Genomic DNA, 17,204 nt, shown 5'->3' on the forward strand with positions numbered 1-17,204 from the left:
GGCGAGGATCATACAGTAATGCTCCTCCCCCTCGTTCTGACATTTCTGTGAATCAATGTGCATACTGCAAACAGTTTGGGCATTGGATTGCAGACTGTCCGGTGTTTCGAGAGCAGCGTAATTTGAGGGGTCGAGGAAGTGGAAGGTCTAGGAATTATTATGGAGGGTCAAGAGGAGGTTATGGCACGAATGATCGAGGAGGCTATGGTACGAATGATCGTGGAGGATATGGAGCAAGGGGTCGTGGTCAGTCTGATTATAATACGTTTGATAACCGCAATCAATATCAGATAAATGAGGGTGGTCCTGCTGAACCACGGGATGAGCATTATGCATAGGATTGCGTAGGACGGGGTGTGGAATCGGTTGAGGTACCAGTTGATCAAAGGGGTCCATACATAGAAGCACATGTTCTGGGTTCCACTGATCAATTTCTGGTCGATACAGGAGCTACTCGTAGCGCTTTGTCCAAATACTTGGTTCCAAGGGCTCCCCTGTCTGGCGAGGTAATTACAGCAATAGGGTTCGATGGAACGCCTACTTCTAGCCCATTGTCTCAACCAGTTGCATTTCATGTTAATAAATTTGCTGCCCCATGTCCCTTTTTGTTGTCTCCAAATACACCAGATAATATTATTGGACTCGATATGTTAAAACACTTTCGAGCTACTATTCGCTGTGCCCCAGAAGGAGTGCGAGTTGTGTTGAATGAGAATTACCCAGACTTTGAGCGAGTGTGTTTTCTCCATGAATCTGAAGTATTGGCCTCCTTACCAAACACGCTGTGGGCCACTTCTGACACGGATGTGGGGCAGATGTTAATCCCTCCAGTACGTATTACTGTAAAGGAGGGAGTATCTCTACCACGTGTCCCACAATATAAGATTTCCAGAGAAGGAGAACTTGCTTTGATGCACATTGTGAACGATTTGATTTTGGCAGGAGTAGTTGAGGAAGTCCCCTACAATGTTTGCAATAGCCCAATTTTACCGATTCTTAAAAGAGATACAGATGCTAAGGTTTACCGTTTCATTATTGATTTGAGGGAAATAAACAAGATAGTAGTGCCTCAGTACCCGGTGGTGTCTGACATCACCACGTTGCTTACGTTGGTTCCATCGACGGCAACTACTTTTACAGTCATCGATTTGAAGAATGCCTTCTTTTCGATCCCTGTACATCCTGACAGTCGATATCTATTCGGCTTTACATTAAATAATAAATCGTACAGATTCTGTCGAATTCCTCAAGGCTATACTGAAAGTCCTAGCATTTATAGTCAGGCATTAAAAAGACAGCTTGATTCCTTTGACTTACAAGAGGGAGTGGTTCTCATTCAATATGTAGATGATATCTTACTTGCTGCAGACACGCCAGAACAATGTGAGAAGAGTACCTTTTCTTTGCTTTCCTTCCTGGCCAAACATAATCATAAAGTTTCGAAGAAAAAGCTACAATATTGTAGACCAAAGGTGACCTACCTCGGTCATCTTTTGTGTAAGGAGGGCCGTGCATTGACACCAGATCGAATTCAAGCAATCCTAGATACTCCAGTCCCTCGCACTCAGAAGGATGTTCGCGCCTTTATAGGTTTGACGTCTTTTTGTAGGCAATGGATATTGGGTTTTTCACATATCGTTAAACCATTGTTGGCATTGTTGTCTAAAGATACACCGATTCCCATTGAATGGACGGATGAATGTCAGAATGCTTTTGAGCAATTGAGACAAACTCTTTGTTCTGCACCAGTGTTGGGTACACCTGATTACACGAAGATCTTTACATTATATGTACACGAGAAGGATGGGTGCGCATTGTCAATGTTAGTGCAGACACACGGAGACAAACAGAGGCCTTGTGCATACTTCTCGGCGGTACTCGACCCTGTGGCTCGAGGATTGCCTGGATGTTTTCGAGCAGTTGCAGCAACAGCAGTTGCGATACGACAAAGTGAGGGAATAGTTTTGTCACACAAATTGTTGGTGCTAGTTCCCCATGCGGTAGATGCGTTACTGAATCAAACAAAAACGCAGCATCTAACCAGTGCCCGTTTGACAGGATATGAGCTAACATTGTTGGCGCCGCACATCACACTAAAGCGATGTGCGACACTAAATCCTGCTACTTTACTGCCGGATCCTGTTGCTGAGACCCAGAAGGAAGAACAACATGATTGTGTTTTTCTGACTGAGGAACAGACAAAGGGTCGTATCGATTTACAGGATACGCCATTTCCAGATGTAGATGGGGAACTGTGGGTTGATGGATCGTGTGTGAGGTTACCAGATGGTACGACTTCCGCAGCTTATGCGATCACGACACTTAAGACCGTGGTAGAAGCAGCACGAATACCCCAGAAATCGGCTCAAGCAGCTGAATTGATAGCCTTAACGAAAGCATGTGAGTTAAGTGCTGAGCTATGTGTGAACATTTACACGGATAGTCGTTACGCTTTTGGAGTAGTGCATGATTTTGGCCTACTTTGGAAGGAACGAGGATTCCTGACTTCACACGGAGTACACATCATGCATGGAGAGTTGGTACGCGATCTCCTGAATGCACTGTTATGCCCAAAGAAAGTTGCAATAGTCAAGTGTAGTGCACACAAAAAGGTGACGGACAAAATAGGGCAAGGCAATGCTTTCGCAGACCGCATTGCGAGAGAGACCGCTATGCTGCAAAATAATTTCCCCATGTATGTGGTGAAGTCACAAGCTGAGCGGTGGCATGATGCTAGAGAAGAAATACTAGATATACAGAAGTCAGCATCTGAGGCAGAACGTATGAAATGGGCCACTGAAGGAGTATTGGATGATGAGGGTTGCTGGCGTAGTAAAGATATGGAGAGGTGGAAACTACCCATGGCCTATTTACAAACAATGGTGCAAATGACACACGGGCTGGCACACATTGGAGCTCTCGCAATTACTAAATTGCTTACACGAGTTTGGGAAAATGCTGACATTGCTAGCACGGCTAAGAGAGTAGTGCAGACCTGTCTGATATGTTTGCAGCACAATCCTGGACAAGGGACTCATACTCCTAAAGGAGGGATTGTTCCACCTACTGCACCATTCGAAGTACTACAAATGGATTACATCCAGCTGGAACGCTGTAATAATCTCAAGTATGTTCTAGTGGTGGTGTGTGCCTTCAGCAAATGGATTGAGGCTTACCCTACGAAAGACAATACAGCATTGACAACAGCTAAGGTGTTACTCAAGGAGTACTTCCCGCGCTACGGTGTTTGTAAACTTATGTGGAGTGATAATGGCCCTCATTTCATTGGAAAAGTAGTGGAATACGTCCTGAAAGGATTGGGAATCAAGCAACGATTCCATGCTGTCTTTCATCCGCAATCAGCAGGTTTAGTAGAACGATACAATGCAACTCTGAAGCTGAAGCTAGCAAAGATAGTGGCATCTACATCTCTGAAATGGCCGGACGCTTTGCCTCTGGCATTGCTGTCCATTCGGTCAGTGCCACATTCTCGATCTGGCCTCACACCCTACGAAGTGGTGTTTGGAAGGCCTATGAATATTTGGGGAGTTCCAAAACCTCGTTTGATACATGATATGCCTTGTATAATGATGAACGATTATCTGGCACGATTAACAAATGATTTGCTTTCTATCCATCAACAGGTTCGAGAGGCGCTCCCTGATAACTCCACTGGTGAGACTCACGATCTCCGCCCTGGGGACCACGTGATGGTCAAAGTATTTGAACGATCCAGCAGTTTGGAACCGAGATGGCATGGCCCTGAGCAAGTGCTGCTGGCTACGCGAACTGCTGTGAGAGTCACTAACAAGAAGCGGTGGATACATTCAACGCACTGCCGACGTGTCTCTCCGGATCTGGTGAGCCCTGTGGTGCTATCCGACTACAGAAAGATTTTGGATACAGAAAAGAGCCCAGCTGTCACGCCTGATGAATTGGAGGGAGCCTTCCCGGACCACGTTGTTTCTGATAAAGTGAAGTACAATCTACGCCCCAGGAAATAAGATTCCTTTTGTGTTTTTGAAACTGGTTGGTAACCGCTCTGAGGTTTGTGAAACGGAAGCCGGGAATATCAAGGGGGGGGGATCAGTTCTGCCCAGTGTAGCGACACCCGTCTTGAATCCCGGAGAACAAATCAACGGCAGCCTCGGTTCAGAACCATCGTTTTTATTTTTCCCGCTTAGTGTTGTTTTCTTGAAGAGTATTGTTTTGTGAACTATGGCATCTCCTTCGACACGAAGAGGGAGAATTCTTGGTGTTGTTTTGTTTGTCTTGACCGTAGTGGTGATCGCAGTATTAGCTTGGACTATAGAACTGTTGTTTCCTGTACGAGAACATTTGCTGCCCACCACTCCAAGTCCATCTGAACATTTTCATTTCACTCTGCCTTTTCACGAAGAAAGACATAGGCAGACTTATTTGAATAACAGCTTTATTAAGATTTTGCATCATACTCATAACATGACCAACACGTCCAATTGTTGGGTATGTGGAATGTTGCCCGGACATCAGAAGAAGGGAGGAACACCACTCATTCCTCTCCCGTTTTCTCATAATGGTTCTTGTCATGCTTGGTACACTCTTCTTTTTACTCTGCGATGGCCAACGAAAGGTGGACTACTTTTTCGGTTGAATAAAATATGTTATAACGACAAAGACGGCTATCCACACGCTGAAGGAACTAAGTTTGAATGGGAAGAGTACCGTCCGGACAATGTTTCTACACCTCGTGTATATACGAATCAAAGACTTATAAATGTGACGAGCTCGCATATGATAACAGTCATTGATACAAAAGCAGATTTGTGTATTAGAAATAAAGGTACAATCCCTGTAGGCCGCAGTGAATGTAATATTACACTTAACTTTGATACACCAAGTGGAATTGCATTTGTAGCTTCACATAACACATATTTCATTTGTGGAAATAAGGGATACCATCGTCTACCATTGGGATGGTTGGGAACGTGTTATATAGCTTTTGTATTACCACCTGTATTTATTGCTCCTCCCATGTACCACAATGATTACGTTCTGTACCATGATTTCATACTAAACAGGGTCAAACGAACAGTAGATCTTGATGAAATAGACCAGACTGATACCACTTTACAACAATATGTAGATTTCAATTTGGGGTTATTCTCATTCGTAGGAGCTGCACTGAATAGCAGGAGGATAAGGCGGCTTACGCGTGTGGTGGAAGCAGTCGCTAACGAAACTGCCTCCGCTTTAGGGAATATTACTGAGGAATTGCAAATTACCAGAATTGTGGCGCTCCAGAATCGAATGGTTCTAGATGTGATACTAGCTGATAGAGGTGGAGCATGCCGCGTCATCGGAAGTAGTTGTTGCGTGTACGTACCAGACAACTCACCTTCTGTATATGATTCGATTACAAAATTACATAAGATAGCTGCTGAGATCCACCCAGAAAATGGAACATGGACCTTTTCTGGTTGGTTCTGGACCCTGCTTAGTACTTGGGGTTGGAAATTATTAACGATTCTCTGTGTTTTTATTGGAGTACTATTTTTCCTTTGTCTATGTATTCAATGTGGCCCTACATTATGTTCTGTATGTGTCACAGCCTGTATTCCGTCCAAACGAGCTATTGATAAGCAAGAGAAACTGATCAATGATGAAGTATTGAAAATAATGGCTATTAACATTGAGGATGAACATTCTGACTACGTCCACTATGAGGTAGCTTTTGCTAAACGCTAAAAGGGCCGTCTGTCGTGTTTTGGCAGCTCCTGAGTTAGCGTTTAGCACAGCTACACGGTTATTTTCTGTTAACTTGACCAAAACGAACGGGGGCCATTTTGAATCCCTCTGACTTCCGTTTCCTATGAACACGCTGCCTCGTGGTCAGTGTGCCCTTTCGTCCTTTCTCGATACCCATGGTCACTATTCTGCTCGGCAACAGGCTATTTTTAGTACTGGTCAAGCGCACATGCGCACTATGCATCAACTGGTCACTCTTTAGGAATGTTCACACTAAATGACCAGTGCCGTTGAACTCCTCCCACGTGCTGGCTGTGTTCCAAAAATGACGTTATATGTACCTAAAATGTGTAACTTGTAACCGCCTATCTTTTTATTGCTATTAAACTATATAAAAGAGGTCGCGCACCGATGTTCGGTGTGCTACTTCTTACATTGCCGAAGGGTGCTGTAGGAATGTATCACCACCCCATGGGGTCTTAATAAACTTGTCTTTTACCTTTTCCAGTGTCCGTGCCAACTTCTATACTAAGGGGTTCGAGAGTTTAGCAGAGTATGTAGGCCTGATTTGAACCCAACACCACACCACCACTAGTTGGGCATGGGCTAAACTGGGTCGTATTACGGGCACTCAGACACTATACTCTTCATCCCTCCCACTCCCAAACGACAGACTGCTACCCATAACAGGCGAAAAGTTGGTTCGAAGGACATGCACTAAATTTAACATTAGCACAATGGAGGATCTATTTCCTCGGGCCACATATTTGACCCAGATGATATATCCACATTCTCTGATACCACATTTATGGACAGATTTGTGTTAGCTAGGTTGCGCTCCGCTCTGAAGGCTCAGATCCCAGACTACCCCCTAGAACCTCCCTCATTCCCCCTCCTTATAATGGTGATAGGTAGTAGTAAAGGGATCCATCTTGTATCCCAATTATATAAGGCATGTGCCGACCTAGTCCCCAGTGGATGATGAATGACTGCGTAACGCTTGGGAATAAGACTTAGGCAACCCTATCACTGATGAGCAATGGACGGCCGGCTGCAAGGTTACTAATATGGTATCTCTTAATAGCAGACATAAATTGATCCACTTCAAGTTTCTATGTAGAGACCCCGGCAGGCCACATTGCTGTCAGCGGTGCCAATCCCCTCAGGCAGGCTTCGCACACCTTGCCTGGAGGTGCCCACACATCCACGCCTTTTGGATTGAAGTACACAAAACTTTAAGTAAAATGATACAGACTCCGATTGAGCCCTTGCCTGAGATTGCCCTCTTGGGATATGTGGTCCAGCTCCCCCCTAAAACTCGCAGATTTGCTGCCATCTCTCTCCTCCTGGCTAAAAGAGAAGTAGCAATCCACTGGGGCGGCAAAAGAGCTCCGACGGTACGCAGCTGGATACAAAGCTTAGCAACCTGCGCTATGAAAAGCGACCTGTATGCTGGCACCATCCCTCCTTCCTCCAGACCAAAGGACATCAGGGGTCCCTTCAGATCTTTCCTTTTGCAACAACAGTTAGACCACCCCACCCAACAGGAGCGGGGTACTGTGCCGACTGCGGTGGGCTAAAGGGTCACACTGTACATGTCAATGGGTGTTTACATGCTCTGCCCGCTCTTGTAGGGTAGTCCCTTCGCTCTTCTTGTATGAACCGCACGGAAGGAAAAATAACAATGTACTACTGGACTGTGGACTGGGGGGGCACTCAGAAGGGTTTTGGTATAAATCGTATACATTGTTACACGCAATTGATTGACCTGCTGTGATGTAAAGAAAATGTTGTACCCAATACATTGAGATTGTACCCTATGTATCGTGCAATTGAACTCAGTGCTCTATTTTGTCTTTAACAAAATGCTAAATAAAGTTTAAAAGAAATAAAAAAGGGAGCACACTCAATTGTAATGATGCCCACACTTCTGGCAAAGATAAGTAAACTAGCAGTATGTATGTATAGAGAACTCTTTACTAAACACAAAATTAGCTTTAAGGTAATGGTGCTCTGCTCAAGAGAAAGTGTTAGGCCACATACCCATCGTTCCGGGATCGAAGAGTGTTACAGGCCAGGCTATAATTTAAAGATACACTCTCTGAAGCTAATGTAAGCTCCTCTACCAAGAAGATTTAATGCCATATAGCTGGCTGTAATGAGCTTGAACCTCATGGAACCATTGCTCTGTATTAGATTAAATCAGTTAGGGGGGATGCAGAGAAAGAGAGAGAGGCAAAGACAGAGAAACATCTTGTAGAGAAAAATATTGAGGATAGTTATTTTCCCTGGTACACGGTATCTGATACACCGGGGATTCCTGGTATAACAAAAGTACTGATTGCGAAAGGAGATTTAATTAGGTCGCATAAATGCAGTATTGTCACAGGAGATGTGGAATTGTCACCTGGTAGCCCCGAGTAAAAATACTTCAGCAGCCACACATCTTTCATTCTCTAGACTTTCTCATTGAGTTCAAGATTTACTAGCCTTTCTAGTTGAGTTCAAAATGAGCCTTCCCTTTACCGTCAGTTATTAAAAATTACAAAAATTCCTAAAGATATATCAAAATAAAAATGTCATTAAAAACACATTTTCAAGTCGAAATTTTAGCTGCTCAGTTTTGACTTCCCTTGATTGAAAAACACTAAATGAATGTAAAAGAAGTCACAAAATGTAACACAGAAATTACATTGATTATTTGTATGTTAAATCAATGGTGCTCATTTAATTAACTTTAAGATGATGAAAGACTATGGGCCTTATTAGAGTTCCCCACCTCTATGGTGGGGTGTTTTGGCTGAAAGTGCAATGGCAACAGGACCTCCAAGTCATGGAGGCTCAGTCCAACTCATTTTGTTTTTTCATAAACAAATCCAAAAGCAGAATTTGATTCTGAAAAACAAAAGTAAAATGCCTGTGAGAAAATGGATTATTAATCGCTTTGAATTGTGGTCCTCTACAATACTAATGACACTGTTCTTGTTCAGTCCAGTAAAGGTTTGAGTAATTTAAACCTGAGCTCCAACGCTGGTAGCTATGGCACAGAACAGACAGGCTTAACTTACGAAAATGTGTAAAGCGTTAAGAAGTACAAAAACAGTTAAACACAATTAAAGTCCCACTCCAATCTGTAAAACTGGAGTATATACTCTGATGAACAAAAGGACGCCAAACCAACAAAACTCCAATAAGGGGAACCAGAGATATGAATTTCTAAATAAAAATAGGGCTAAAAAGAATGAAGCGCAACCAGTTGCGCTTGACCATAACCTACATGTGATTAAAGGCCGACCGGGGTGGAGTGAGGGTCAGATACAGAAACCAGGTTTGTCCTGTTTAGAATTCTCTGAAATGGAATTCCAAAATTCTCAGTGGGGCAAAGCAGCAGGTTATGGTAAGGATAGCCATCAGACGATGTCCCAGTGAAGCTGTTAACTTTTTGTGGGTAAGCTCAAAGTGGGAGAAATTCAAAATTCATGCCCAAGGAAGGTCCCTCGCCGGTGGGATACTTTTGCTGCCTTTGCTTGGTGGAGATTTCTACCTTCAGACTTAGTCACTTTTTTGGACTTGGATTCCTAGAGCTGGGCAAGGCTGAAAACTTTAGCCGAACAGGGCTCAGTGAGACTGGATAGCATCTCTGCAACGTCCTGCTAAGATTGATTTGCTGCTACGGAAAACCGCTGAGTGGAAGCAACCTGAATCTTTGGCCCAGTGGAAATGAATCTTGGTCAGATTCACTAAGAAGGTTTGACCCAGTCCTCCTGAGATCTTTGGAGTCAAAATGTTTTTAAGTCTCAGGATTTTCAGGATGTTAGAAAGAGTATGCTTTGAAACAGCCAAGGGCCCCAGAACCTCAGTAACAGCACTTGGGAGTCAAGAGTCACTTAATCAGAAAACACCACAGGGTCCCACTGCAGGCACAGTTGGAACTGGTCTACTTGGCTCTTGCAGGAAAGTGGGCTTCTTATAGGTTTGGTGTCACTACAGCTGAACAACGGTCAGCCAACTTACTCTTGGAGTCAATTTCTTTGTCCTGGGCACATGTGGGAGCAGGTTCAGCCCTTAGGGGTCTCCTTACAGGTATGAACAGCAGGTGCAGCCCTTCTTCTGTCTTCACAGGTCCAATAGTGTTTTGAAGAGGGTGTACAGTGGTGCCACATTTATGCCTGTCACTAGTCTGGTTATGGAGTTGACTCTACCCCCTCCCTTACCAATAAGAGAACCTTTCTTTCCCTGTGTTGAGATCCTGTGCCCACCCTAGAGGTGTGGTCGAGGAAACGAGCAACCCCTCTTCTGTGGTCATTCAAAACCTGTTCCTCACTTGTAGTGGTGTCTGGCTGACTAGAACGACAAAAGATGGGGGCAGGACCAGGTGTTAGGTAATTCTACCTATGTCTCAGCTCTGAGTGTCAGTTCACACCTCATCAATGAGCTATTCAACTGCTGGGTGACAGTTGGAAGCTTATACAAATGGGCTTCTAGACACTTAAGATAAAAAGTGACTCTTTAAAAGTACCTTTTGTAAAATATGTAGTGCAAATCTGACTATATCATGGAGTTGGGTTTTTAATCAATATTTTAACATTTTTAGGCTGGTTCCTAGGCAAGGTAACGTTATTTACTTCAAAAATCTATTTCAGTGCTTTCTTATGGAACAGCTAACCCTGCTGCAGTGAAAAATGCTTTTGGGGCCTTGCGACGGTAAAGACATTTTTAGCATTAAATGTGTATATCCTAATTTTAAATATCATGCCTTATGGGAATTTAAGGCCACCTTAATGTTAACTTATTATTATTCAAAAGGAAGATTTGGCCTGTCAAAACAGGTTATTTTGGCAGGTTGATTTTGCAGTTTAAAACTCACTAAAACAGTGCACTGTGGTATGCCTGCAGTTATGTTTTGCACTGTCAAAATTGTGGCAGCACAATGAGTTTTGCAGTACACTATTGATATTTGACTTAGAGGCCATGGTTACACTTTGCGCCATATACTATGGATTCATGGGTAAGTTAAGTATGTCTTTTAGGAGTATATCTAATTTGACATGTTGTTAGGGGTCAGGGCACATGCATGGGGCAAAGGACAACAGTGCCCCAGTGTGCAGAATCCAAAAAACAAAAATAAAACTAGCAAAAAGTGGGGGTGCCCACACAATAAAATTGTCTGAAATTATCACTTTGCCACTGGATTCAAGCAAGCCGGGCTGAAGAGGCTGAAATGCCAGAAACCGGTCCTCGGTAGCTTGTTTCCGGTCCAGAGAAGGCATGGCTTGGCAGTTCGGGCTGGACTGTTCCCATGAGGCACAGGGTCAGACTGATTTGCATATGGCCATGTCTGAACTGGGGTGGCAGAGTGGGCTAAAGAACGGTGATGGATTAAACCCAGATCAGTTGACTGGGGGTGAGTGTCTTTTATTGTCAACGCTCATTTCCTTTGGTTTTCCATGAGAAAAACAGAACATCCACTGCCTCTGCCCCTCCAAAGGTTTCATCAGCATCTTCATCATGAGATGATCTGGAATTATTGGACTTCCTTCCAGGCCATATGGACCCTTATATAGTCGGTTCTCTTGGAATTCAGGCCCAATTTCAATTACCTGACTCTACCTAGGGTTTTCAAAAGCATCACAGTGGGAGTTTTCAGGGTAGCCAGATCCACCTCTATTTTCCCTTTGACTTTTAAATGGTGCAAATCCTGAGCATGCTGTCTGTTTGTACACTGCCCAACAGTGCCAGGAGTGTACCTTTCTCTCCTCAATATGTGTTATCTCTGATGAATAGTCAGCACTGCTCTCAGCACAAATGCACCCGTATGCTCCCTCCTGAAGATCCACGCTTATTGGGGTACTATTGAAAAAATCTGTGACGTAACAAGGGAAAATCGATGGAGAAGAATATTCTGAAGAACGCCCAATGAAAGAGTACTCATCATAATGGATCAAAAACTAAAGACGGCTGCAAAACTTCTGATAACCACAAATTCCTAAACCTCATATATTGGTTGCCCTTGCACCACTGCAAAAAGAACTGATGATGGACGAAATGCTGCATTAATCAAACATTCAGTCACAGATCTAGGATAAATCCATTGTTTTATTGCACGCCACGCCATTCCAATTTATACCCAGCCATATACAAATCAGTCTTGACCCTGCTCCCTTATGGGAACAATCCAGCACGAACTGCCAGGCCAGGTCCTCTCTGGACCAGAAACAAGCATCAGGGTAACATCACTGATCAGCCAGGCTAGCTTTAATCCAGTGGATTGGTGAGCCCGGGGCACACGTATGGGCATACCTGGAGCACTTAGGGCGAGAAAGCAAAAGACACACAGATAATGGACCGAATGCAGAGCCCACAGTCTAATGCTCTGCCAGGGAGCGTCCATAAGAACAATCTGGATTCTTTTTTGAATTAGGACCTGCTTGCAGATAATGGCCCTGATTCTGTGGTTGGGAGTAAACTCCAAACCCTTCACAAACAGGGGTTTACTTTACTCAGAGATCAGAAGTCTCAGTTTTGCCATAGGCATCTTACTCCCATAATTTTCCTCTATGTTCAATAGGTCCAACCTGCCAAAATGTATGACAGAAAAGTGCAGGAAAAGTCCGATACATGCTGAACTTAGTCTGATAAACACCAATTCCACGTACAATTCCCCATTTTGTCTCCATTACATTGAATAAGATTTATTTACCGAACTGGGCAAATACCTCACTTTGGATACTGGTATTTTCTAGGTGTGGTGCTACCACTTTTTCCAACATACTTGGTGTATGAGCCATTAAGTTAACACTCATTTGGATGAAGATATGCGTCTGCTGCTTTGTGAATAAGGCACAACATATGTGCGTGTGTGTGTTTGTGCTTGTGTGTGTGTGTGGGGGGGGGTGTGCGTGTGCATAGAAATATTCTAAGGTGAAACATGGTACACGTTCTGATATTTTTCACTCAATGTGTACTTGGCAGCAGAAAATCCTGGGAATGACCTCATAAAGTATACCTACATTATGCTGCATGTTGCTTACATTATGGTTTTATATTTAGGAAAAGGCTAAATGTTTTTTCATAAATCAGTGAAAAAAAGAACCACAATCTGAATAAAATGAAAGCGTTTATTGTGCTGTCCATAATCCGTGCAGCAAGCCCATTAACCCACTGTTTGTTTTTCATATGCAACGGTTTGGGATCTTTGACCTTGATATAACTACGTGGAGCTGTTGCCAGGACGCCTAGCTTGTCATTCCAGTTGCTGTTTATCCTAATCTTTAAAGTTTTGTGCAGGCGCTCACATTGGACCCTCAGACCAGTCTTTCTGCATGTGCCAAATTAAAGAAATTAAAGTTGGTGGGGTTACAGGTCGTTTTCTCATGGGGTTCTTAACCTATGGAACTACCTCCCATTCTCCCTACAACATACCTGCCCAGGGCCCACTAAGTTTTAGGAGAAAACTACAAAAATGGCTACGTTACAGCGAACAAACCGTCTTGGCACCAGGAAGGCATTGAGGTAGCAGTGCTCTTAATACAACTGAAAAATGTATACAAAAACAATAATTAACACCTCACTCAAGCTCTCAAGGACAGAGGCAGGAACTAGCAGAAGAATTTAAAGCTGCATTCAAAATATGAGACTGTTTTAGTGTTCTCTCTATTATGTTATCAAATTTAGCATATCGACATGATGATGTTATCATGCACAAGATATCCTCACAGGAGAGACATTTTGGTATTTTCTATTTTTAATACGGTGATTTTTTTTTTTAAAATGGTGAAAATATTGCTCTACATTTAAAATATAAATATATTTGTGTGGAATATATGTCTACAAATGTCATGTACACCAGTGTTAAGAAACAAAGAAATAATATTGTAGAAATCTAGCATTCTATAGATCACTTCATTTAATACTGTTGATGCCAGTTTGACCGTGACTGGAGAAACCATTCGAGTTTGCAATTAAAACAATGATCTGAAAGCTTTGCTTTACCTCTAACAGGACTCTATTCAGCAACAGAGACTAGAAGAAGAAAGAAAGATGGTTGCATTGATGCAAGAATTTACCAATAATCTTAAACGGGTGAATCTGAAGAACGGGGACAGAGGTAAATCATGTATAGTTCTGTTATTGGTTCAAGGTACATTTTCCTTTTACATCATTCTAGTCACTGGGATCTATGTGAAAAACCGAGCACATGTATCAAAGTACAAAGGACCTTGTAAACAATATTATACTAAGACGTATGAAAGTAATATACATTTTGCTGTGGAAGGTGCCAACACCAGGGCGGTAACACAGGCTCATGCGGTACAGGTGCGGCCACCAACCCTTCAAAGCACCCATCCCCTTCTGCACAAGACTAATGAGTAATTGTGAGCTGGGGCAAAGGAGATACTAAATTTCTCGGGTGGGTGGGGGGGACAAGGACAATGATTTGGACTTTCTAGTGACCATATCCAAATCGCACATTGTCTGAGAGCCGTACGCTCCAATAAATGAATACATTTGCATAGTTTTGTAGTGAAACTTTGATAAAGGCAGGCATGTAGTCACAGTTTGCAAGTATGCTTTAATTGTTATTTACATTCACAAAGTAAATAGACCAAATGTGAAAAAGTATGTTTTTGAAATGTACATCTTCATGTACCAAGCAAACAAAGGTGCGATGAAAAAAAGGAAGAATAAACTGAATGCTGTTCGCAACATTCGTAAACCTGAAAATGTAATTGGACTAATATTGGAGTGCATTGGTCACCTGCTGCAGGCACACATAGCTGCAAGAGTAGAGAAATGTCTACTTTCTTAAAGTAGCTTATCTAAAATAGTAATGTGAAATCCAACATTACCAGCAAAGAGGACTTATCATTGCCATTCCAAAGATATTAAACATGATGCAGCTACTCCTTTCTAACCAGGAATTACAGTTCAAAAGAGTGTATTAAGAAATTCTCAATGTTAATTTATGAGGGGAGTAGGCCTCACTGTAGTGAAAAATGAATGTAGGTGTTTTTCACTACAAGGACATGCAAAACCTAAAGTGCATATCCTACCTATTAGTAACATAGCACCCTACCCTACAGGCTACCTAGGGCCTACCTTAGGCATGACTTGTGTGTAATAAAATGGACGTTTAAGGCTTGGCAAATGGTTTTCAATACCAAATTGACATGGCAGTAAAACTACACACACCGGCTCTGCAGTGGCAGCCCTGAGACATGATTAAAGGGCTACCTGTTTGGGTGGCACAATCAGTGGTGCCCTGGGTATATGGTATACCATAGTACAATGTACTTACAAGTAAATTAAATATGCCAGTTGTGTATACACCAATGTTACCATGTTTAGGGTGGAAGCACATGCACTTTATCACTGGTCAGCAGTGGTAAGGTGCTCAGAGTCCTAAGGCCAACATAATGAATCAGCAAAAAGAGGAGGTATTTATTTTTCTTTTTATTTATTTTAAAGGTTTTATATAGCGCTGGCTAGACCCGGATGTATCAGAGCATTTTACATAAGTATCAGACCATAGTTACAAGTTACATTGTTACAAAGGGGACACAGTTATTAGAGCATAGCTCCATAGTTACATGTTACGTCGAGACAAGCAATAAGGATAATACGCGTAAGGGAAAAAGCAGGCAAGGGGAGAGATTCAGGAGAGAGGGGGTAGGAGCAAGGGAAGTAGACAGTGAATGAAGGAGAGAAAGGGGATGGGGAGGGTGACGGGGGCACAAACTGGTAGATGAGTAATAGCTGCGTCCAAAGTCCAGTAAGCTAAGATCCCAGGGGAAGTGGTATCATTCCCCCAACTCGGTTGCTAGAGGCTCCCTTTATGCAGAGGACTCTCTCAGAGGGGTCTCTGAGACTCCAAGGCCTACCTACTGGATACTTCCCCAAAAAGGGGAGAGGGAGTGCTTTGGCAAGGGGTGCCATACAATACCTCAACTGTGAGTGGCTCCCTTGGCGCTGTGGACTCTCTTAGAGGGAATTACTGAGACTCCAGAGTATAAGTAATTGGATCTTTCCCCAACAAGGGGAGAAGGAGTGCTTAGTTAAAGGGCACAAGGGACGGGGGCTAGGTGGCGTAGCAGGCAAGGGGAGAGATTAAGGGGAGAGGGAATAGGGGCAGAGGAAGTGGACAAAGAATGAAAGACGGAAAGCTGTAGGGGAGGGTGAGAGAGAGCCTGAAAGGGGGGAGGGTGAAGGGGCACAAACCGGTAAATGGGTAAAAACCTCGTCTAAGGTGCGGTAAGCTGTGATCCTAGGAGAAGTGGTATCGTTTGTACTGCACCGTCTTCCTAGTCTGAAGTATGGCCCTCCACATTGTCCAGTCTCTTGTGGCGGTCGATGCGCTTACCCATTCCATCAAGTCGCTTGTCAAGGGAGTCAAAACTAGTGTTGAGCGCCTTGAATCCGGAGCGTAGTTCTAACAGCAGGGCTGAGTTGTTCGGAGGTACAGAGCTGAAGGTTGCACCAGCTGCAGATTTCGCCGCCATTGAGGTGGGTTGCCGGGTGGTCGTCTTTAGAATGGGGTCGAAGTCGAGTTGTTTTTTGCTTGGGATCTTTACGCACCATTCCCAGCAGGCGTAGTAAATTCTGGTTGGGTGGCTCTTAGTGATGCAACAGATGGCTCAAAGCGTAGAGTAGTGTGTGCTTATTTTGTAGCAGGCATGTTGATCTGCTTTCTGGCTCCTCCAGTGACTGGTCCTGCTGGTCAAAGGACTCCTTGCCCCTGAGTTTCTCTGGCGGTGCCCCTTCAGTTGATTTGGGGCACTCTGACTTATCACCAGGGGGGGGGATGGGCGCCCCAGTGAAATGTGCCAGTGTCTGTAAGCCCTGGGCTGTACTCCAGCTCAGTGTCACATTATGGGCATTTGCCGCCCTCAAGGTAGCCAGTTCAACATTTGCTGCAAGTTATGGGGTGAGTCACCTCAATTCTAGTAGTGCAGCGAAATTAGTGAATTATGACTCTGCCCAGAGGAGTGCAGGCGGGTCCGTGGTGTACCCACAGTCCCTTACAACACTCTTTTCACATGGCAGAAGGGCACCCAGGCTCCGGCAGTTGCAGAAGCAGCAGCTCGATTTTTCACGCCCATCCTGCCCTCTCAATAGCCCCCGCCATATAAACGCCCCGCAGGTCTCTCACCTTCACCGAGACCTCCGCAGCTCAGCGCGTTCAGGCTCGGCTGTCCTGCCCAGCGCCGAATACAGACTTGACTCCAATTCCTGTGGGGGGCTGTTGTGCTCAGTCCCTCCTGTTGAGCGGCGTTAGAAACAGTTTCCGGTGAGCTCGCTGGATGCTGGATGCTGCCAGGAGCGCTTGAAGATGCACGGGTTGTTTTCTTTGTTCCACTATTCGGTGCTGGTGGCTGCCATCTTGCTGGCCGGTGCTCCGATATATTGGTGTTAAATTTGGCCTCATTTGTAAGCAGGCAAAACTTTGGGGGAAGTCCACCCCAAGGCTGGCAGGTCTA

General features: G+C 44.0%; 1 protein-coding gene across 1 annotated transcript in view; it reads left to right on the top strand.

Annotated features, from left to right (window-relative positions):
* LOC144821639 (uncharacterized) overlaps positions 1–17,204 on the top strand; it is a 335,720-nt gene that overhangs the window by 86,884 nt on the left and 231,632 nt on the right. Inside the window, exon 8 of the mRNA XM_078678875.1 lies at positions 13,729–13,834. Within this exon, the coding sequence (XP_078535001.1) occupies positions 13,729–13,834 (106 nt within the window). The remainder of the gene's footprint in view (positions 1–13,728; positions 13,835–17,204) is intronic.

Source organism: Lissotriton helveticus, chromosome 2_2, assembly GCF_964261635.1.
Source record: "Lissotriton helveticus chromosome 2_2, aLisHel1.1, whole genome shotgun sequence".
Classification (NCBI taxonomy): Eukaryota; Metazoa; Chordata; class Amphibia; order Caudata; family Salamandridae; genus Lissotriton; species Lissotriton helveticus.